Source organism: Ahaetulla prasina, chromosome 2 (genome assembly GCF_028640845.1).
Source record: "Ahaetulla prasina isolate Xishuangbanna chromosome 2, ASM2864084v1, whole genome shotgun sequence".
Classification (NCBI taxonomy): Eukaryota; Metazoa; Chordata; class Lepidosauria; order Squamata; family Colubridae; genus Ahaetulla; species Ahaetulla prasina.
In genome coordinates, this window is record NC_080540.1 from 259,915,524 (window position 1) to 259,939,614 (window position 24,091).

The following is a 24,091-nucleotide window of genomic DNA, read 5'->3' on the forward strand; positions in this document are numbered from 1 at the left end:
GGTGCAGGAAGTGGGGGTGCAGATGTCGACGGCGGGTCCCGGGGGGTGCGACGGGACGGTCGCCGTTGCAGACGGGCATCGAGGCGGAGACAAAGGGCACCAAGTTGTCGAGGGTCCGCGGCGCCCACGCGGGCCAGCTCGTCTTGCAATTCCTCTGAGAGTCCCTCCTGAACGCTGGCCCACCAGCGCTGCATCATTCCAGTCAGAGTCCTGGCACAAAAGACGAAATTCGCGATGTACTCCTGCAGGGGCGTTTCCCTTGACGGAGTTCCTTAAGGCGCCTGGTTGCCGCCAGCATTCGAACGGGTCCTCATACATGGTGCGAGGTGCTGCCAAAACGCTGTTGGTCCGCCAGCAGGGGCTGTCCTGGAGCAAGAGGGCGTGGCCCATCGAGCACCCGAGCCGGAAAGAAGGTTAATCACGAAGGCCACCTTAGCCCGGTCGTCTGGGAAATCCTCTGGCCTCATAGCCATGTAGAGCTGGCACTGTCCCAAGAAGGTCGGGAACATCTCAGGCTGCCCAGAAAACTTATCCGGCACGGTTATCGGGCACTGCGGCGAGGAGGAGGAGTGGGAGGATGGGGGGCTGCAGGCACATTCCTGGCAGCAAGTTGGCCTGCCAAGTGAGCCACTTGCTGCTGGAGCTGTTGATTAGCCGTGTAGCTGCTCTAACTGCTGCTGTACCTGCTGCTGATCCATCTTTGGTGGAAGATGTTTTAGTCAGGTCTCGGACAAAATGTTCTGTTTCCCTTCCCCCAATACTCCCAGCAAAGAGTCCGTCAGAGGCCTTCCTTTTTTTCCCCTTTTATTTACATAGATACATGTCCTGGCCACGTCTACCCACGGGCCTGCCAAGTTTCTGGAGATAACGAGGAAATTATAGATAAGGCCAGAATTACTCACGAATATATTCTTCCCTCCATGAATTAGCTTGCGCCAAATTCATTGCTTTGTCCGAGACAAAAAACCAGGAAGTCCCGCCTCCTATTTATAGTCTCTGCAGATGTCACTGCATGACAATTATGACTTGGCTTTGTCCCAACTCTTCCGCTGCTGCGCACGCCGATCAAGCCTTCGTAATCTTGCGTCCCTCCAAAACTGTTCTTGGGGCGTTGCCAAATCAGAAGAAGGCCCGGGAGAATCAGGCCTTGCCGGCCCCTCCCTTTGAGTGGGTGCCAGGGAGGGAGAGGGCTCAAGAGAAGCAGGGCTTGCCAGGTCTTCTCCCTCATTTTCTGAATCATCCGAGTCCAGGAGTCTGGGTCCAGGAACCTGGGTCACAACAAGCCCTTTCAAGCGGCTGGCCGTGCGATCGCAGGGAAAGCGATCGCTTGCCTCCTGACAGCCGGCAAAGGATTCATCTGCTCCCTGGAGGCTCGACTCCTGTTTTTCTGACCCGATAAAGCCGAAGGGACGTGAGTACTGGGGGCAGTTATTTTTGGCGGGAAACAACGAGCCAGCAAGAGTTAAAATGGTGGACGTTCCCTCACGGGCTCCCAACCCATCTGGGGATAAGGATACTTGCCCATTGAGCCCTGGAGAGGGCACCCACTATGGCCTCTCGAGGAAAAAAGCATCCTCTACCAAAAATAAGCCCAGCAAGCCCTCCAAAGCAGAGGAACGCTGCTATAGGGCTAAAGAGAAAGTGATTGACAGGGCTCAGTCCCAGGCCAGGGACCACATTTCCTGTCAGCTTTCAGGGCCATCAGTTACTCCAGTAAGGGAGTTGAGCCCAATTGGAAAGTCATTTCCCCACATAGCTCCTGGGGCCTGGTCTCCAGACCATTCAATCAGGTCTGACCAGCGTTCTTCAGCCAGCGTGGATGCTCTTTTTCAGTCTCTCCCAGAGCCTGGCAGTCATCATACACCATGTCATTTGACATCAGACCAAGTTTTCCCTCCAAAAATTCTTCCTGCTCCAGTTTCAGGTCCTTCTCAGTCTGCGCCAGGGCTTCTTCCTACCCAAGCCTCACTTCAGGCTCCTAACTTTCTGATACCTGAGGCCTTTGGCCACATGATTTCTGAGGTGATTAAACAAAGTCTCACTAAGTGCCTTCAACCCAATGCTGGCCTGAGCATCCCGGCTTCTTCTCACAGGCCTGAGCGACCACAGGCTGCCACAGTGGAGCATACCAGACCTTACCAGGAAAGTGTTTTTCTGGATCTTTCTGCTCCCAAATTTGCCAAATGTTTGGAATTCGCCCAAAATAGAACATGACCATAATTCTTATTGTAAACCAATACTACTCTTCAGTGATGGGAAAGAGCAAAATGAAATCAAATATCAGGATAAGGGTGAGAAATAGTTAATAGGCATGCTTATTAAAATTGAAGATATTTTAACGTAATATAAGTTCTAGACTGCAAAGTACCATATCTTTGATTTTTCAGTAACCAAGTGATTTTTTCTAATTTCCAAAGTTGCTACCACAGTAGGAATAATATGGTTGATAATGTAAGGTCTATATTAACATGTTCAAATGTTAATTATATAACAATACTGAGAAGACGATATAGAATTGTAATCCATATTGATAATTTGTTAAAACACGACTTTTTGGTTAGCCACTTGTTAAAGCATTTTGGGGGGAAATCTTTCTTTGCTTCTATTTATTTAGCTTAAAGATGAAGCACTGTATTTCTATTCCTATTTGTGAATTCAAGTTATTGTTTAACCAGAGTTGTACATTGATCAGTCATCAAGTGAGCAGATCATATTACTCTTGTCTTTCCTATAACCATTAGATTCAGCAATAATTTGTTTGCAAAAATTAGGCTACAAAATAATACTTGTAATTTATAGCATCTTATTAGTCTAAAAGACTTTTAGAATGTTACCTATTCAACATGCTAAATTTCAGTTTTTTATTTTTATAAATAAGTTCACATTGCAATTTCTCTGCCCTTGCTAAATGGATTGTTGGTGCTGGATTGCTGTGTTGATATTCATGTATCAAATCTGGAACCATACTGTGCTGTCAGTCACAATTATATGTGAATATGTTTAGTTTTTAATTGCCACTTCAACTGCAGCTATTCTTTTTTTGTGTCTAATAGAACAGTAAAGGGTATTAACTATAATTGCAAATAATGCTCTTCTGAGAACGTTTCTATATGGAAAACTTTGGAAAATATATTTACAGGATAACATTTCTTTCTTAGTGTATGCAATGCTCCAACTCCACGCTTAGATTATTCATAATAGCTACTCATCTTAGGATCAGCAGCAGCAGTTTCTCAGGCAGGCTTTTTTCAATTTTACCTGAATATGCTAAAGATAGGAATTTTTCTTTTAGGTACATAAAGCATGTTGTATGTTACTGAAGAAAAGCCTCTCCCTATATAATATAATAGAAGCGAACTACATAGACTGGCAGTCATTTCTTATTTGAACTCTGGTAGTTCAACAAAACTTACAGACACTGAATGCAGGAGGCTAGTTTAGGATGCAGATCAAGCTTGTGAAACACACAGGTATTGCTTACCTCAGCCTACTCCTTATCATTTGCCTTCTTTGAGACAACTATTTCACATAGGTTTCATAAACAATGGAATCTTACACCCATTCAATTCTTGTCAAGTAAACCATGAAGTAACATATAGGCATGTTCTCTTCTGTCTTAGCAATATACTTGACTGATGGCTGCCAACTTATTCTTGGTTGACTCTTACTTTGACTATGGGAGTGGTTTTAGATTAGAAAAATTTGTTGGGCTCTCTGCTGAAAGAAAGAGCAATACATTTGGCATTTTTTAAAAATTCATGCTATTCTTCTGGATATATTTTTTGATATTTTTGGGGGGGGCATTGCTTATTGATACATATGCACATATTTAAAAGGATGGGTTATGGAGGGTGATGCAGAAGTAGCAGTTTCGGTTGGATTCCCTTTACTGCTTGATATCTCCATGAATCAAATGGAAGAACTTATCCAGAGATCTGACATAAGATATTATATGATGTTATCAGCCAACTTAATTTCTTCTATGGGTTTGGGTGTCTGTACTTGGGCATAATAATGTCTGGATGAAAAATAATAAGAGGTTCTGGCAACAGTGCCTCATATTCTCGTCATCTCTCAAATTTTTGCAATACATTACAAATAGGACTAACTTGTCGTGGCCCCATCGGAATCCAGTTCGAAGGAGGCGGAGGAGTTAAAACCGGGACTGTCCGACAGGGATAGGACAACTCCTTTGCCATGTTTGGGGAGGCCAGAGGCTGAGGACATTGCTATTGTCAGCTCCTCAGGCATTGGGGGATGTGATCAACGCTTCCTGCCTTCACAGACACAGGGGATGATCGGCTACTGACAGGCAGTGGTGCTGATAGGCAGCCGATATTCTCTGATGAGGAACATCTGCCTCCTTCACTTGATCCAAAGGCACAGAGAGCAGAGCATAGGCCAGCTCACAGAAGGTCTTCAGGCTACTCTGGAGAAGGTCACCCCACTCCACCTCACACCTGGAGTGGAGTGATTTAAGGAGAAGCTGTGTTAGTCTTTGCAGGAACAATTGTTTGTTTTGGATTACACCACCCCACCGCACCCCTCGCTTTGATTCGTGCCATTTTGCCTTGCTTCAAGAACTGCTTTTTGCTTTTGCTTTGAGGAGTGCCATTTGTCTTGCCCATGCCTTGTGGACTGCTTTTGCCCTTTGCTTTGCTGTACTTTACCTTCAAAACTGCCTTTGACATATAACTTGTCTTTGCCCTGAGGACTGCCATTTGTCTTATGCCTGGATTTTGCCTTGTGGACTTTCCTGGTAATATATGGGCAGTTGTTTGGGGGACTGAGGGTGGCTGCCTTCACAATAGTGTGGGGTGGATCCTTACTGATTGTTGAAGGGCCATTTGTTGAACCACTTCTTGAGGACAATAAAAGACTCTCTAAAGGTCTGCCTTGCCTTGAGCCCCTGGGTCATGACTGAAGCACATGACTGAGGACTACTCAGAAGTCACAATTGATACAAAATGCAGCAGTCATCTTTTTGGCCGATGAGAGAAGCTACTCATATATAGCACTAATTTAAGACATTTTCAGTGTTCGTTTACCCATTTTTTTGAATATTACTTAGCAATCCTAAATATCTGTATATAGAGGTAATCCTTTCTTACCAACCACAATTGGGACTGATTACTCTGTTGTTAAGTGGTGCAGTTGTTAAATAAAATGTTACATGACCTCACTGACTTACACAGTTGCAGCTGTTGTCGTTAAGTGAATCATCACAGGTTGTTAAATACAATATCATGTGATTGTGACTTGCAACTTCCTAACAACTTTACATTGACTGTACTTGTTGGAAACCTACTGTGCAGGTTGCAAATGGCATTTGTGAAATACTGCAGTGCTGATACATGCATGCTGGTTACCAGGTGCCTGAATTGTAATTATGTGACTGTGGGACACCGTGACAGTCACAACTTCAAGGACCAGACATAGGTCTCATTTTTCAGTGATATAATAACATAACCCTTCAGCACTGATGGTTGCTAAACAAGTGTTTGGTAAGCAAGGGCTACCTGTCTTTGTTAAAGGACCACAATTGGAACTAGCAACTTAGTCATTAAGCAATCATAAAATGAAATGGCAGCTATGGTTATGATCTAAATCAGCCTTTCTTGGCTTTACAGACCTGGAAGATCATAAATGCAAGGATTGGTCATAAAGTTGCATTTTCATCACTGTCACCAATGACAAACAGTCACTAAATGAGGCATTCACAAAACAAAAGCTAGCTATATTTGTCTTTTTCGTTGGACCATGTGACAGAGTTCCAACCCACATCATCCCCTGCCGTCTGTATAGATTAGCTATAGTATATAGATAGCAGATATAGTAGTAGAATATAGTATTAGTAGCAAGCAACAGAATGGCATAACTAAGCATTATGTGGCAGTTTTTGTACAAATGCTGTTCATATAATTTGCTGGATACTTCATAAACAAGTTTAAGCTGAAAATAATAGATAAAATATTTAAAATTCTGGAAATTTTGAATTGGGAAACTGTGATAAATGCTAGTATTAGCACTTACAAACTGAAATAATTTTTGTTCAAACTTTTTATCTCTGATAGTACGGAAACAACTATGGTATAAAAATATTCCTTTACATTAAAAGTCCTTACTATTTAGCTTAACATATACTTATCTTTTAATACTGTATCAGAGCAAACCTTGAAGATAAATGATGCAAGTTTTCAGAAAGCAAGTAAGAGCAATTTTATTTTCGAGCTTGATTCCATCTGCCTGGGGTCACTACTGCTATGCTTCATAGCCAATAATCTTGGAATGGTATCTGGGTGTTGTTGTTTTTTTTAGTCCATCAACAGAAGAAAAGGAAATATGCTGCAAACACATCCTTATGAAAAGCAAAATATAGGGGACTTCCGGTGGCTCCGCGTGCGTTGGAGACGGTCCGTTCGACCCGCCGCCCCCGTAATTCTGTTAAAGCCACTCAGACAGCGCTGTCTGGCGGCTTGAAAACCTTTCCCTCAGGAGAAGAGGGAAAGGTGAGCAGCCGGGTTGGGTAGAGCTCCCCAAGAGCTCCAGGAATAATTCCTGGAGCTCGAAGGGTGAGATCTCCCTGTTTAAACCTGGCAAATGCTCCAATCCAGGAAGTTTCTGCATCTATGCAGAACAAAGCACGACCATCTCTGCTATCAAGATGAAGATATCCTAATTACATTAAGCAGACGGAGCGGAGGCAAGAGGCAGGGTGGATGTATGTTTTAGACCTCATCTCGATCCTCGGAATGTATTTGAGAAAAAGGAAAATGGCGGATTTGTTTAATGAGGCATGAAAACAAAACTTAAGGAAGTCCTTGTTAACATCATTAGCGCCTTGTTAACTCTGTTTAAATTTGATGGATTTTATACTTAAGTGAAAAAATCTTAAAGAGAAAAGCTGAAGGTTTATAGAACTGATTTACCCATTTCAAATAAGTTGCTTGAAAAGATTTGACTTTGTTGTAATTTACAAAGTTAAAGCAAGATGGCTTCTAAACAAATACAGCTTGCTGATTCTAAGGGAGCTGCCTCACTAGTTCAAATACACAAATTACAAGAGGAGCTGAAAGAATTTCTGAAGGCTCAAATTTTTGCCCGAGACAAAAAACTTAAGGAAATTGAGGATAAATTATTGGAAATTAAAAATTCTGCTACAGCTGAGAATGAAGATTTACAAGAAGATATGAGGTCAGGCTTTATGACTATATTTGAATTTATAAAAAAGTTGGATGGAAAAGTGCATGAGATTGATCAAATTAACTTGAATTTAAAAACTCAAATAGAGGAGCTTCGGAACAAGGTGGAGAGAGCAGATGAAGAACGGGTTTTATTACAATATAAAATAATGGAATCTGCATTGAGGGTGAGAGGTTTAAAAGAAAATAAGTGAGAGAATCTAAAAAAGATATTTGCAGAAGCCTTCTCGCAGGTGATTAGACTCACATTAGTGGATCTTGAAAATCAAATTGAGAAAATTTACCGTGTTAATTCATGGGTGGCAAGGCAGAGACAATTGCCAAGGGATATAGTGATTTATTTTACATCTAGGAAGATTAGGAGTGAAAATTCACAAGCCTCCTGTAAAAGTAAAATTCAAATATTGGGTCAAGAGGTTTTGGTGTTGAAAGAAATTCCTTCCAAAATATTGAGGGATAGAAAAGAATATGATTTTTTGGTAAATGAGCTTAGAAACTGCCAGGTATAGTATAGGTGGAATGTGCCAGCCGGATTAACAGTAAATTATATGGGAGAGAAGTATTGTCTTAACGCAATTACTAAAGCAAGAGATTTTTATATTAAGGTAATGAAGGCTGGAAGATTACCTGACTTAGAAGTTAAGGTGGGAGGAGAAGTGGAAGTGGCTAAAAAAGGGAGAAGGAAGCAAAGCAAACACAATTTGAAATTGGGGTTGTAGCTTTGGGAGAAGAAATACAGAAAATAGCAGGGGAGGAGCAAAGGATGGTAATCTCTAAAAAAGAGCAAGAGTAAAGAAGCAACATTGTCAGATGAAAAGTGTTTCCTTTTATGGGAAACGGTAAACTGTAAGTGTAAATTTCTGAATATAAAAGAAATAGAAAGGATAATGTGCATTTGTTTGAGTCTGTAAGTTAAATGTGGGTGTATTATATTTATGCTGTTATTATATATGGTGGATTTATCTATTTTGGATAAAAATTGAAACTAAGAAAGGATAATTAAATATATATATATATATATATATATATATATATATATATATATATATATATATATATATATATATATATATATATATATATATATATATATATATATATTTGTTTTCTGAGGTTTCGCGGGTGTTTGTATGTAGATCTTTGGTTATTGGGTTTCTCCCGTAAAATTGGAAGTGTCTTGGCGGCGTTTGACGAAGTCTCATTCGTCATCTTCAGGCTTCAACCCGTTAGCTACCAGATAGAATTGAATAGATAGATAGATAGATAGATAGATAGATAGATAGATAGATAGATAGATAGATAGATAGATAGATAGATAGATAGATAGATAGATAGATAGATAGATAGATAGATATTTAAGTTGGGGTTTATTTGTTTTAATTTGTAAGTAAAATGTGGGAGATATATTTTATTGACGTTATTTTATCAATGGTGGATTTAGTTACTTTGGATAAAAATTGATGTTGGGTTTAAAGTGTTGTGGGGGAAATTAAATTAAAAATTAAAACAGAAAGCGAGTTGCTTAAGGTTAAACTGTTAAAATGGTCATAAAATATTTGTAATTTATTGTGATGGAAATATGGGGGGGGTGAAAAATTGAGATAATGTCAGTGTAATATTGGAAGATGGATTATATGTTTGTTATCAAAGACTGGAGCTTAAAAATATTGAACTTGTTGGAAACCTCAGTGTACCAGACTGAAAACCCACAAGAAAATATACCGGAATGAGGAAGATGGACTGACTACATTTAGAACAATTATTGGATGAAGAAACATCAAATATTTTATGAATGAACATTTCTTTCTTTTTTGTTTTGTTTTTATGGAGAAGGAGAGTTGAGGTTTTAGGGGAGGGATGGGAATTTATGAAATTAGGGTATTCTAGCTTATGATTGTTAGATCTTATACCTTGTATTCTGCTCTGGGAAGTCTGGGGGAGGGGGGGAGGGGGGGATGTAATGGGGGGAAAAAATTGGTAAAACTTTTTTAATAAAAAAAAAGAAAAGCAAAATATAGGGCTACTGTAATATTTAGTAACTTCAGAACCAGGGATAAGAGTCAACAAAATTACTTGAATTATTTTCTGTTTGTTTTAAGTCTTCTTAGTGGAAGAGGCAGCTTGCTTGCAATATTTCTAAATGTAAAAAATAATATTGTTAGAAGTTTTGTGTCCCAAAAGACAATTTATTGAATTTAAATATTAAATGTTTAAACTAAATTCAATTTCTTTCTTGGGCTCAATGGATATGTCAATGGCAGATTCAAGTTTCATTTGTTATATCAGAATCCTATATTGTAAATTAGTTGTAAATATGAACAAGTATCTGCTTAGTTTCATAATTATAACATTATAGATAAATATTTGTATTTTTTGTGTTTCAGCTTGTAAAAATTCCCAAAACTGATGTCCCAAATGAAGTCCATACCTTTGATTTCTACCTGTCAAATGTTGGCAAAGATAATCCTCAGGGAAGCTTTGATTGTGTCCAGCAAACTGTTTCAAGGTAAAGGATTTACTAATGGGAATAAAAGTTAAATTGGTTTTTTTAATTGTTGCTGGTATCTGTAGCCTTGTTGCAATGAACAGTGGAAAAAGAATTCAACTCAGCTAATACTAAATATAAACTCTAGTTCTAAAATTGTGGTCTTCTGAAAAATACAGTTAGAGAAATTGTCTTGTTTAGATCTCATTATGTTGTCTGTGGAAAATGCTAGTTTACCTCCGATCCCCCTTTGTTTTGTACATATGACAATTTATGTTGTCTTCTTTGGAATTCCGTTCGTTTGTAACAGTACACACAAGGCTGAAAAACATTCCACAAAATTCACAGTGAGAAAGAACTATTTTATTTCTCAGCCTTCTAAAAATGGAGAACGAATCCAGGATGAAATAATTATATGATCAAACTTATGTGTATGTGTGTTACATACATTAAACATATACTTAAAAACATCTGGAAATTAAGAGAAAATGCTGCAGTTTTTAATTTTGAGGGTATCAGACTACCTTTTTTGGAATCTAGGAATTTTTACTAAGATGAACAGAATCAGAACATTGATAATAAAAAAGAGATACCATGTTTGTCCAAAAAGATGACCCACCTTGAAAAGAAGCCCTATCACGTTTTTGAGCACATGCAATCAAATTAAGCACCACCTACAAAATTAGCCCTAATTAAGACCCTGTCCAACCCGGGATGCGGGGGGTGGGGCAAGGCACACAAGTAAAAAAATAAGCTAGGGTGGGGGGGTGGAGCTGCCCTACTTACCAGGCCTCATACACCCCAACACCTGCCTCACCTTTTTCTGCAGCTGCTTGCTATCACTCACACACATTGCCCTGGCCTCCATTTCGCCTTCAGATGCCTGCCGGAAGGTATTTGCAGCCAATCTGCTATCAGCTGCAGATGTCTTCCGGCAGTCATCTGAGCACAAAATGGAGGCCAGGGTAATGCGTGCAAGTGGTGGCAAGCAGCTGCAGAAGGCCAGAAGTGGGTTCCTGCTGGATTGGACTGTCAGTGGTACCGCCACAAGGTGAGCCAATTAGAACCCGCCAGAAAGAAAGCCTAGCCATTTTTTTGAGGGTCAAAAGAAAATAAGACCTGGCCTTCTTTTTGGAGAAACACGGTAGACAAGAAGGAACAAATATAAAAGCAAATATAACAAAATCAAAAGCTAACAGAATAAGTTAGTTGTTTACATAACTTCAGGAAAAATTTTAAAGTTGTAAAATCCATATTCAATATTTGTTTCTGAAAGATACTTATATAGATGAAGGCATTATTTCTGTTAGATGAAACCCTTTGTTAGGCACCTAAAATGCCTATATAATTCAATATGTGTTTGAAGAAATAGTCTACGAAGGAATGACAGTTGAAAATGAAAAAGTAGTCACAAGCCCTAGTGCAGATCAAATAAAGAGATTTGAGAGTCAATGAAGGATAGATTTAAATAGATTCAAGCAAGTTAAAGAATTGCACAGGAAAGGACACATCCAATCCAGAAAAGAGCAGATGAATCAAGTTGACTCACATTTTTCTGTCTCCCCCCATCTGCCTAAATGGATTCTAGCGGAAGATAAAATAGCAATATCATTTAGACTTTCACAAGGCTTTATAGCCCTCTCTAAATTGTTTACAGAGTCAGCATATTTCCCCCAACAATCTGGGTCTTCATTTTACTGAACTCAGAAGGATGGAAGGCTTAATTGACCTTGAGCTGGTCAGAATCGAACTCCTGAAGTGAGCAGTGAGTTAGCCTGTATAATCTCATTTTAACCACTGCACCACCATGGCTCTTGATGGCCTACTCTGAATCCAGTTCAACTCCTGGTGACCCCATGCATACACCCATGCATACACCCATTAGCATACACCCAATAGCTTTTTTATTGGCTATGGTAAAAAAAAATTATCAGGGTTTTTGTTTTATCTACCCTGGTTTTTCTTGGTGATCTTGCATCTGAGGACCAAACAAGTTTCACCTTCCTTAATTTTTACATGTTCAGCAAGTTGCTGTCCTTTTTATGGAACCCTAGCGGAATTTGAGACACAAACAGCAGAGCAGCTCTCTTCTAAGTTCATTGAGAGATTTTGGAAAAAACAAAACAGCCCTATATTACTGAAGCCTCCTCTTCTGCATTAATGTTTGAGGCTGCAAAAGTAGTAAGCATAAGAAAATCTATCAAATCTCCAAATCACTTTCCAATCTTTCCAAAGTAATTTCTAGGCTGTTGATTTGCTTTAATGCCTCACTATAATATGAAGAATTTATTATAATCAAGAATCTAATTGACTTAATCTCCTAAATCACTGTTTAAGCTTCACATAGGCATCTTTCAACAGTTATTTTGTACAGAAAATTACTTGACCATGAAGCAATATAAGTATTACTATTGTATAATAGGAGGATGTAAGTCATAAACATCTTTAGGGAAATGAGTATTTTTAAGATTGAAATGTAGAATTAGAAATATGAACTCCGTTCTTTAACCCAAAACAATTCTGAAATTTTATCAGCGGTCTGGTAAAGATCAGTCAGAATAAATATCTGTGACCAGCATTTGTGAAAAAGACTTATTTATTTAAGCATTATTCATGTGCATCCCCTTTCCAAATGGTTGAGATGACATACAGTTGCAAGTAGATTAAGAAATTAAAAAATGAGCCCAGAAGGTAGCAGTGAAAAGAAAATAGCATCAATATGTTCATGTATTCACCAATAGTTGATTTCAGTTCAGTCTAGTTTATTTTTAAGGACAAACAAAATAAAATACTTTCCAGAGCAAAGTCTTGATTTTTCCTCATAAAATCATATTGTGATGATTACTTAGTATTATGTCACTAAAGAACATGGCAGCTATTCATAATCAATGTATGGTTTCTCCAGATCCAGAAAGGAATACTAGTTGCTTGAGAATCAACAACAGGAGTAACTTTTTATAAAAACCTTATCCAAGTGAAATTGATTTCACTAATATGATTTTGCTTTCACAAATCATTTTATATTTCATTTGATTTAATATGGTAGCAAATTACTTCATTTGATTTAATTTTCTAGTTTAAACCATACAGACATTTTTAAAGATTGCTGAATTTTACAGATTTTCCTATATTATTGGCAAAAAGCAAAATAGTACCTCACAGTTGATAACTACCATTAAATGTATAGAAAGACATTGAATATTATTGGGACAATTCATTTTGCATATTGGTTGCAAATAAAATTGTTTTCTTCCTTTATTGCCTAGTACTGGATCATCACAGCTCAGTTGCTTGGGATTTATACAGGATAAAATTACTGTATGTGCAACAAATGATTCTTACCAAATGACCAGAGAACGTATGACCCAGGCAGAAGAAGAGTCTCGTAATCGAAGTGCAAAAGTCATAAAAACGGGTGGACCATATGTAGGTATGACTGTGTTTTCTTTTCTTTTCTGTAATTGCTTAATTATTGCATCATTTAAATCACCAAAATATTGTAATTTCTATAAAGTTGGTTTTTTTTTGTCATTTTCTCTTTCTCTTTTCAGTAACAGTTTCAGTAGGTTTTTTTTTTTTTTTACATTTATACCCCGCCCTTCTCCGAAGACTCGGGGCGGCTTACAATGTATAAGGCAATAGTCTCATTCTATTTGTATATATATATATATATATTTTTTACAAAGTCAACTTATTGGCCCCCCCCAACAATCTGGGTCCTCATTTTACCTACCTTATAAAGGGTGGAAGGCTGAGTCAACCTTGGGCCGGGCTCGAACCTGCAGTAATTGCAGGCTCTGTGTTCTAATAACAGGTTTCTCTATTGCCTGAGCTATCCCGGCCCCTGAACATGTTCCTTTTGTAAATCCAAGTTAAGAAAGTTTTCCAAATCATTCTTCCGATTTACTATTTGTATGTTTCTTTTAATTATTTATTTAAATTGTTATTATTTTAATTATTAATAATTGATAATTGATAACATTATTTAATATTAAATAATTATTATTATTTAATTATCCAGAATCAACTGGCTTCATTTGTATATCCATTGTGCCATCTTTTTTCATGAAGCTTTTATATTCTGACATTTTAAAATCCATTTTCAGATCTGTAACATCTTTTTCAAAGTTACTTTTGTAACCTGACATTTTTTTAAAGTCCAAATCCCCATTCAGATCAGCCTTAATCTCTGTTTTATCCCAAAAAAAATCTGTTGTTTACATTGTAAGATCAATTTTGTAAATAATTGAATATACTGTTCCTAAACAGTCTTTAATTTCTTCTATAGTCAAATAGTATTAAATTGTAATTCCAAAAAAGACTCTGCTAATTCAAAGCCACTTTAAAATCATGTTTGAAGCCACAGTCATCTGGTATTTTCTCTGAAAAACTGAATTTGTGGTGGTTCACCTTTCCCATCACATAACTTTGTCTTAACTGTTCTTCTGTAATAGTATAAAGATAAGGTGACAAGTTTCCAGCTCCCTCAATATGAACTATGCACATGCTCTATTGCTCTTACTCTCTTCCCTCTCTTTTGGCATATAAGGAGAAAAACTCACCAATAGAAAGTAAGAACATGGATTAGGGAAGGGCACACACTTTTTCCCTGTCTCCCTGGTAATGGCAAATTCCCTAGTGGAATGGGAATTAAAATGTGGGGGGTTTTAACTTACTATTTCAAGACTTGCAGTAACACTTTCACAGTATGGTAGTGATTAAATGGCATTCTTTGTTATGATTCTCAGTGTTTTGAGAGTAGAAGAAAATTGTGGATTGTCTTAACTTTTGAGAGATTAGGGAGCAGAAATTTGTGTCCCATTGTACTTCAGCTAGCCATCTATTAGCTCATGCATTCTTAAATTAACATTTTTGAAGCACTATTGAACTATTAGGAGACCATAGGTTTTGGCCAATAAAAATAGCTTTTGATTGTTCCATTCAAATTACATGTTGCTGTCACTGAAGAATATAATTTCATAATTATGTTTGATCACTGGTTAAACATTATAGTGCTTTAAATTATCAGAGATGATTATTTGTCTTGAACAATGAGAGTCATGAAGTGAATTTATGATCTATATAAATTAAACATGTAAAATGCATAATTTCTAAACGTAGTTAAAACTCTATATTCCTGCATTTGAGTTAGATTTCTTTTTCAGCTTTTGTTGAGAAATAAACTTCAGGTTTGTCTGAGGTGTACATATATAAAAACAGGTTTTTTTTTCCTTATAACTTGTAGGTAAAAGAGTACAAATTCGAAAAGCACCACAAAGTATTCCAGATGCAGTTCCTGAAAGGAAAAGGTCTACCCCCATCAACCCTGCAAATACAATACGGAAGACCCATACGAACAACAGTATTTCACAGCGGCCTTATAAGGATAGAATAATTCACTTATTGGCACTGAAGACCTACAAGAAACCAGAACTTCTTGCCCGCTTATTAAAAGATGGAGTTAGTCAAAAAGATAGGAATTCCCTTGCTGCTATTCTTCAGCAGGTGAAATTTTATTTACACTTCTGCTTTCTTCTTTGTTTTATAACCTGTCTCAATTATGATGGATTGATTCAAAAATTGTATTTTGCTGAGATCAAAATGAACTTATGGTTACACATGCAGCTTTTTAATGTAGGTATATTGAAATTCATCCAGATATCACTGAATTAAGATTTGACATTGCAGGCATATTATGCCTATAACTTGAAATATCTTGATTCTTTTTTGCTATTTATCCCCTATTCTTCCTTTTTTACTCTGCTGTTATTTGTACACCCTGAAATAAAGGATAGTAAATATATGACAATAAGATAAATTGAGTACACAAAATTTCTTTTTCTGATCTTTAACTGTCTAGACTTTCAATAACGATATTTCAATTGTAATGCATTTAATCTCCATCAAAAACAGGGGTGTCAAACTCATGGCCCGTGGGCCAGATGTGTCACACCACCCATCCCGATTTAGTGAAGGGAGGGAAGTCGCGATACGTCACGTGATGACGGGAATTTGACACCCCTGATCTAAAAGATACGGGTTTTTTTAAAAAAACCAAATTTACCGGGTTGTGATCAGAAAAAGTATTTGGTAAAATCTTCACTTTAGAGGCCTGAGTAACACTTTTTTGGAAATCCATCTCATATCTAATCTTGAGAATGATTGGTGTCTTCCTAGAATTATCCTTTTTATGTCTCCATATATGTATTTGTATTGGAATGTCGAACAAATCAAAAAGTATTTAGTAATTTTCCTGAGGTGTTTTTAATTTTTAATTTTGTTCCCTGATGTTGGAACAAAAGTATGGATACATAACCCTTCCTAACTGTGGAGAAACAGCACTGTTCCAGTTGCCTGTCAGGCAACAATTCTCATATGAAAGGTTTATCAATTGTTTCATAAGTTGTTTATAAAGTCCCTAAACAAAGGTTTCACATTCTTGTAAATGAATTTCTACCCTTACAAATCTACTGTCTTGATCAGTTATTATTAATTGTGATTTTAATTGGGGTTTAATGTGTAGAACAATTCCGTTGGGATTTTTTGGTGTTGCTGAAACTAATTCATCTCCCAAGTTTTAATAGATCAAGCATTTAACATCTTTATTTGTAATATGTGTTTCTTGAAAGCAAATTATATCTTGTTTTAATTTCTTCAAGTAACAAAATACATTCTCTAATTTTATGAGTGGAATTTGTCTCGTTCATATTCCAAGTTAAATTCAAGTTTAAAAAAATAGGAATTTATATTCCATGGTTAGATAAATCTGTGCTTGTAGTACCAGGTTCCAAATCATCTTTTTCATTATCTTGTACATCCTGTGTGTGTTGTGTGGTTTTTGTTTTTTTTATCAAATTGCTTATCAATATTCTCTGTAATTTCTTTTTGAAACTCTTGCAATATAAATTCCTCCAAAAATTCTCTGGTCCTTTGAACAGTATTAATCAAAATCTTTCTTGCTGAAAAGTAAAAGTTATCCCTTCTATTTTTCCCCAATGAAATGGGATAGATTTCCACTTCAGTGTTTCAATTAAAAAAAGAATGCTCTTTTCTTTTATCTAAAAGTTGGATGGAAATTTTGTTTAAGATGATTATCTCTTCATTGTCAATTTATGGTTTTGAAATGGAATGCTATTGAAAACATTTCTTATCCCTTTCCTTCCAAAGTATAGTAAAACATCTCTCGGCACATCTCTTATTATAGCAAATGAATTGATTTGATACACTTTTTCAATTTACTCTTCAAAGTCTTTCTCTTGATAGTCTAAAATAGCTGACAGAGGCTGAACCATCTCTTTTCTGATATCCTCTGGAGCCTCTGAAATAGCTCTAAATCTCAGACAGAACTCTTTCTCCCAAACTACAATCAAAGCTAAATCATCCATTCCTCTCAAATTTTATATCTCTGATTCCTGATTTACTGTATTTCTAGCATTTCTAATCTATCTATCTAGTTTCCTTTATTTCTCCTGACACTTGTTTCTTTTTTTTTAGATATTTGTTTTACAAAATTATCCATCTAATCCATTTTTTTCAAACTTCCTTTCAAATGATGAAAACTTAGTATCCTGTTTAAAGTCATGTTATTGGGACAACTTAGCTTCTAGTTCCTCAAACATTTAATTAAGATAGATGTAACTGGCATTTCTCTGTCGCCTTCAGCAGCTCCAGATATCTCAGAAACTTTAAATGCTGCCATTCTAAAGTGATCAAGCTAATAAAATAAAAATAAAATAATGCCAGGAAAAAAGTGAATTGCAACTTTAATGTTATAATTATCAGCAGTTGCCAGCAGATGCATTCCAGAGTATCTAAAACTAAATCAGTCCACAATGCACAGACTGAGCTAATTATAATATTCCTAATCAAGGCCGATCCAGTCAGGTAGAGTAGGACAAGAGGTACTATGGGAAGGTACAAGGTCCACATAAAAATATTTATATTTCATATTTCTTCCATCTTCCTCAGACTATGAATTATAAATTTAAGACTAAAGATTCACCAACAAAATAAACTTTTTTTATAATTAAAAGGAAGCCAGACTTTTTTCTCATTATTAATTTTCTGATATCATTTTGGTTGCCCTGCCTTTTGAGAAACTTTAACAAAGGTTAATTTAGTATATCTCTTAAGATTGAATAGTCCAAAAAAAAGAAAATAAAACCCAAATAAATAAATAAATATCTGCTGAATAAATATTATCAATTGCCAAAGATTACAAATCCAAAAATGATCTAGAAACATGTGTCAGCAGACTCAAATGTCACAAACAAGTTTTTTTTAATTATTTTTAATTTTATCACAACAGTATATACAATCATCAACATAAACAATAATTCATCATGAGAGAAAAAGTATATATAAGTAAAAGTATAAGTAAAAGTATGCATATAATACTATAATGAAGAGAACAATAGGACAGGAACGGTAGGCACGTTTGTGCGCTTATGCACGCCCCTTATGGTCCTCTTAGGAATGGGGTGAGGTCAATAGTAGAAAGTTTTTGGTTAAAGCTTTTAGGATTATGGGAAGAGACCACAGAGTCAGGTAAAGTATTCCAAGCACTGATGATTCTGTTGCAGAAGTCATATTTTCTGCAATCTAGATTACACCTCAACCTTGAACAACATGGTATTCCTTATCCCCCAACTATTCCGCTCACGAACTGTTTACTAGAACCTCTGTTTTTGCTATTCACTCTCAAGGAGAAGCTGTCCAGTGATCAAGTGGATTAGGTTCCAGCTCCCTCCTTAGTCCAGAGTATGTAAAGAACCCCATGACAGTTTGCAGGAAGCAATGAAAACTGAAGGACTGACTCCATGCTGAGGCAAGCTGAAGTTGTTTAAGCTGTCATGCTAACATAGGCAGCACTGCAGAAGAAGCACAAATAATTTGGCTGCACAGAAGGATATATGTTATGTTTTCAAAGTATTCACTTTTATATTTGTAAATCCACCGCCTACGACAGGACCTGTGTTTAACTCATATAATCATCTATTGCAATGTCCTTCCTGTTAAAGACTACTTCAGCTTCAATCACAACAATACAAGAGCAAACAATAGATTTAAACTTAATGTTAACCGCTTCATTCTTGATTGCAGAAAATATGACTTCTGTAACAGAGTTGTTAATGCTTGGAACACACTACCTGACTCTGTGGTCTTTTCTCAAAATCCCCAAAGCTTTGACCAAAAACTATCTACTATTGACCTCACCCCATTCCTAAGAGGTCCGTAAGGGGCGTGCCTACTGTTCCTGTACTATTGTTTCCTTTCATTATATCCAATTAATATAGTTATTACATGCTTATGTTTATATATATGCTTATATATTATATAGTTACTTTCATGCTTATGCTTATATATACTGTTATGACAAAATAAATAAAAATAAATAAAAATTAAAAAATTCTTGAGAGAGATTTTAGTAATCCTCCCAGGTTAGGTAGTTTTCCAGAAATGTGATCTTGAAGTAGATCTACGATTAACAGAGTGGCTTCTTTCTATTATTCTGTTAGTTTTGATTTTCTATTGAAAAACATACTAAAACTATAGTGATGGATTTTATGTTTTTTTTAAAAGAAATCTGTTTCTGATAACATGGTTTTAATAATTTACCAATTAAATATTTAATCATAGACCATAATACCCATAAAAATTAATTATTAAACTTCAAGATATTAAGTGTGATATTTTCAGATACTTCATCTTGGAGTTAATTTTAAGTGTTTGTGTTTTTATCTCTAATCTGTAGGTAGCCAATCTGAATCCAAAAGACAACTCTTACACTTTGAAAGAATACGTTTATAAGGAAATTCAAAAAGATTGGCCTGGATATAATGAAATAGATAGACAGTCGCTGGAATTAATACTTTCTCGGTAGGTTCAAGGCCTTTCACATCCTGTGTAGATATCCAGAAAAATTAAATTCTTGATTTAGATTAGGGCATTTTGATTTTCTTTGTAATACTGAATGTGGATAATCTTTACAGAAAACTACATTCATCTCAGAATGCCACCAGCACCAGCAACCTGGGATCTCCTTTGAGGACTGTCAAAGAGGCTGCATCTTCTTCCCCTTCTCAGGTATTTTCCTTTTCACTTTAATTCTATATCATATAATAAGGTAATATGTGACAAAAGTGGAGGGTTGGAGGAAACATCAGTTGGAGAAGATGTATATGTGAGTGGTGGAGACTTTCTTTGAACTTTGGATCTTTTGTGTGCAGTCCTGTTGTATACACAGGTTGGATTGAAAGACTTGCTGCTGGCTAACATAGGCAGCACTGCAGAAGAAGCACAAATAATTTGGCTGCACCAAAGGATATATGTTACATTTTCAAAGTATTCACTTTTTCATCTGTAAATCAGTTTCACAGAATATCGAATAATGAGCCAAGGTAGCACAATGGTTAGAGTGCAGCACTGCAAGCTACTTCAGCTGACTGCTAGCTGCAGTCACTGGCACAAGGTTGACTCAGCCTTCTATCCTTCTGAGATCATTAAAATGAGGACCCAGATTGTTGGAGGCAATATACTGACTCTGTAAACTGCTTGGAAAGGGCTGTAAAAGCACTATGAAGCAGTATATAAGTCTAAGTACTATTGCTATATCGACAGATAACAATAGCATTTCTCTTTTTGATATAATGATGAAAAATATTTGTTTTATAGCAATATATGATGAAGGAAACCTACCAAACCTCATCTCAATCAGCACAACAGAAATGATATTTAGTTCCTTTAAATGTTAATTTTAAAAAGTAAAATGAAATTGCCAGTAGCTATATCATGGAAGAACGAAATAAAATGTGCAAATATATTTCTCTGATGCTATACCAATATTTCATAAGATTTCAAGTGTCAAAACAAACATTATTTGCAAGATTTGGTAATCCCACAAGAATTTAAACACATAGATAAGTATCCTCACCACAATGTCTCTGAAGTATTCTTGCAGATGAGTTTGGGCTATCAGTTTATATTCTGATCTTGAGGATATAAATCCTTCCAAAGTGGCATTAATGTAATACATTTTTTAAAAAAGAAAAGTAGCCGGGAGACTGATGATTATGAGAATACAATAGGGAAAAATGAGCCTACTTAAGAAATATACAGTATTTCATAAGGATGGAATAGTTTATTCCTTGTTCCTTCTCTATGTTGTATACTTTTATTTTTGACTATTTCTATGAAAATTAAGTGCCTCATAAAAGTATCTCTTAGCAAGACACATGGAAAATTTCTGAGGGATAGATTCAGAGACTTGGAAATTCAGTTAATAAAAAAAAATTATGATGCTTTTATGCTGTGACCACAAATCCACAGAAAATTCTTAAAACAGAGCTTTAAGCGATGGATATGAAGCCAGCAATTAAAAGTAAAAAGGACGTAAACCTCAATTTATTTCCAAATAAGAATTCACTCCTCAGATCCTATAGATTCCATCAAATCTCTCCTACAATACTTACCCTTAGAAAGAGAAAACTGGGGTGGGGGGGAAATCACAGGAACAGTTGTGCTACGTGTTAATTCAGTTTACTTTTCCAAAACAAAAGAACCCTACCAATTAGAAACTAGAGATATCAATCACAAATTATACTTGATATTTTTGCTATATAAGGAATTGGGAGATAAATTCATTTTTGCAGTACTATTCAGTAATGTTAGTACTGTTTCAGTTGGAATACAAATTGTATAATTACAATTACAAATGAGATTAATTAGAGTAGCAAAGTCCCCAATTTTTATTACTTTCCAGATAGATTTTTGTTTGATTTTTGGAATATTTTATTTGATACATTTATTTATTAAATTTATACATTGCCCATTTCACCAAAAGCAACATATAAAACTTTTTTCTTTAAAAATGATTTATTTAGAGATGTAATCCAAAACTCTTTTCATCCTTTATATGGAGCACTAGGACATATCCTATTTCCTTCAGTGTCAGGAAGATGTTTTGCAATTTAGCTATTGCCACATCAGTGTTGCATCAAATGATAGCTAGCTCTCACGGCATTACATTTTTTGTGTCAATGTGAGAGCCACAAAATGAAGTGTGTATGCATGTATGCATCTGATTTGTCCTCAAATATTAAAATTCTTATTTCTTAAATTTTATTATACTATAATGATCTTTGTACAAAAAATAATTTTAATTTGAAAAGCATCATTTTACTTTTCTTTTTATTTGAAACCTTTCTTAAAACAAACAAGGTATACTCAATACTTCACATGAGTTTATGAGAGCATATGGAAGTATGCTGAAAATTTAAATGTAATGTTCCTAAAATTTCAGGAAGTTTCTATATCAGCTGTTTATGAAGGAGCATACTGGCATAAATCAGAAAGGCACATAAGAATGGAGGGATTTGTCTCTTTGGTCTGCTGGTTTCACTGCCTATTGTGCCTCCCTTGAAAACTAGGACTGAATTCTAAAGTATAAAGCTGGTAGAAGCTTCTGCATTATCCTGAAATAATCCCTGTGCCTACTGATCTAAGGCTAACCAGTTTACTTAAGTTGCCATGTGCTTGCCATTAGTTGTTTTTCTAGGTTAGCAGTCCCACACCAAAATATCTTGAAGTAGCATCAAGAAGCTTCTGAATTAATAAATAGCACACAGGCTGAGTATGTATCCTTGGGCACAGAGTCAATCTTTGTTTTTAAAATAAGATCAGTTCCACAGTCAAGTGCGATGACTTTATACATGGCGTGAAGAAGGACTGAGCCTAATCAAGAGGCTGGAAAATCAGCTCTTTGACTATTAAAAAATGTTTTAAGAGGGATGAGATTAAGTAAAAACTTAAGTGTGTTAAACTTTGTGGGCTGAACCCATTAGTGTTAAAAGTGATAGAAGATTTTATATGTATAGTGTTATATAGTTATATATGTATAACTATATAATAAAGTCTGGTCCCTAACCCTGTATTACATGGACTATTAATTTTTCGGGACCTTTATCCACTGGAAAATTACCATGGCATTATAAATGTAAAACTTTTGTTCCCCTTAAGCCTGAAATAGTGGTCATATTTTAGTGCAGAAAACATATTTCTAATACTTTTATTGATGATGTGCCAGGCACCGTGTATAATAATGGAATAACCAAACTGAGGACTTGTACTTACCTATGACCCTCACTATCAATAAAATATATATTCAACTATATCCCACTCTAGCAATCAGGTATAAATGACCACTCTTTAACTAATATTCTTTCTACTTATGCTTGATTTTTATCATTCTTTGTATTCCTCATCAGGGTTCAACAACCTAGTAATTGCAGTTTGTACAATTTAAATTGAATTTTTAATATAGAGAAAACTAACCATTGTACCTACCATATTTTGTTGCAGAAACGGCTTTTGGATTCTGACTTTATTGATCCGTTAATGAATAAAAAACCAAGGATATCTCATCTTACCAATAGAGTTCAACCAACATTAAGTAGCCATTTGCCTAATTCTGGTGAAAAAAGTGCTGAAACTTCTCAACCACCACCACCTCCTGCAGTTGCTGCAGCACCAACTGCTCCACCATTTGTTTCAACTTGTCTCCCTGTTTCAAATCCTTCCCAGACTGCAAGTTCTAACTCCAATTCCCCAAGCACTCCCGAAGGTCGGGGTACCCAAGACCTACCTGTTGACACCTTAAGCCAGAATGGGAATATTTATGCGGACCAGCATCAAAAATACAGGACTCCACTGGAAATCCCAGCACCTTCTGAAAGTCTGTCAGTGTGCCCAAAGTCTACAGATGAAAAACATTCATTGCTTTACAAAAAGTCCAAAAAGAAATCAAAGAAGCATAAGGAGAAGGACCAAATAAAAGACCATAGCACTGGGAATGAAGATAAGAAAATGAGAGACTGTGAAAGCCAAGAAATTACCAAACTGAAGAATTCCAGTCAGAAAATGAGTGAAGGTATTGTTTTTGTGTCTCATTTTGAACTGCAAGAGAGCTAGGCCAGATTATTACATTAGCATTGCTATGTGAGATCTCTTTGCAAATATCTATATTCAAGAAAGATTAGGGATTAGTTGTTGATACCTCTGATCCAATGGTGGAATTCAATTTTTTTTAGTACTGGTTTTGGGTGGGTGTGGCTTGGTGGGCGTGGCAGGGAAGGATACTTCAAAATCTCCATTCCCTCCCCACTCCCAGGGAAAGGATATTGCAAAACCTCCATTCCCACCTCACTCTGGTGCCAGCCAGAGGTGGTATTTGCTGGTTCTCCGAACTACTTAAAATTTCCGCTACTGGTTCTCTGAAACCTGTCAGAACCTGCTGAATAGCACCCCTGCTCTGATACCGCTTGGTTCCAAAATGCAACCATTTCTCTTGTCAAGTTGGCGGTGGTAACAGAAAACATGAAGGTATCAATCATGTTGCAGAAATGTC

General features: G+C 36.3%; 1 protein-coding gene across 2 annotated transcripts in view; it reads left to right on the plus strand.

Moving 5' to 3' along the window:
* The window catches only part of ELL2 (elongation factor for RNA polymerase II 2), a 49,809-nt gene that overhangs the window by 15,891 nt on the left and 9,827 nt on the right, over positions 1 to 24,091 (plus strand). For both annotated transcript variants that reach the window (XM_058168123.1, XM_058168122.1), the window contains exons 3-8: positions 9,587 to 9,708; positions 12,954 to 13,117; positions 14,933 to 15,192; positions 19,442 to 19,566; positions 19,680 to 19,773; positions 23,047 to 23,614. In XM_058168123.1, coding sequence (XP_058024106.1) covers positions 9,587 to 9,708; positions 12,954 to 13,117; positions 14,933 to 15,192; positions 19,442 to 19,566; positions 19,680 to 19,773; positions 23,047 to 23,614 — 1,333 coding nt within the window. The remainder of the gene's footprint in view (positions 1 to 9,586; positions 9,709 to 12,953; positions 13,118 to 14,932; positions 15,193 to 19,441; positions 19,567 to 19,679; positions 19,774 to 23,046; positions 23,615 to 24,091) is intronic.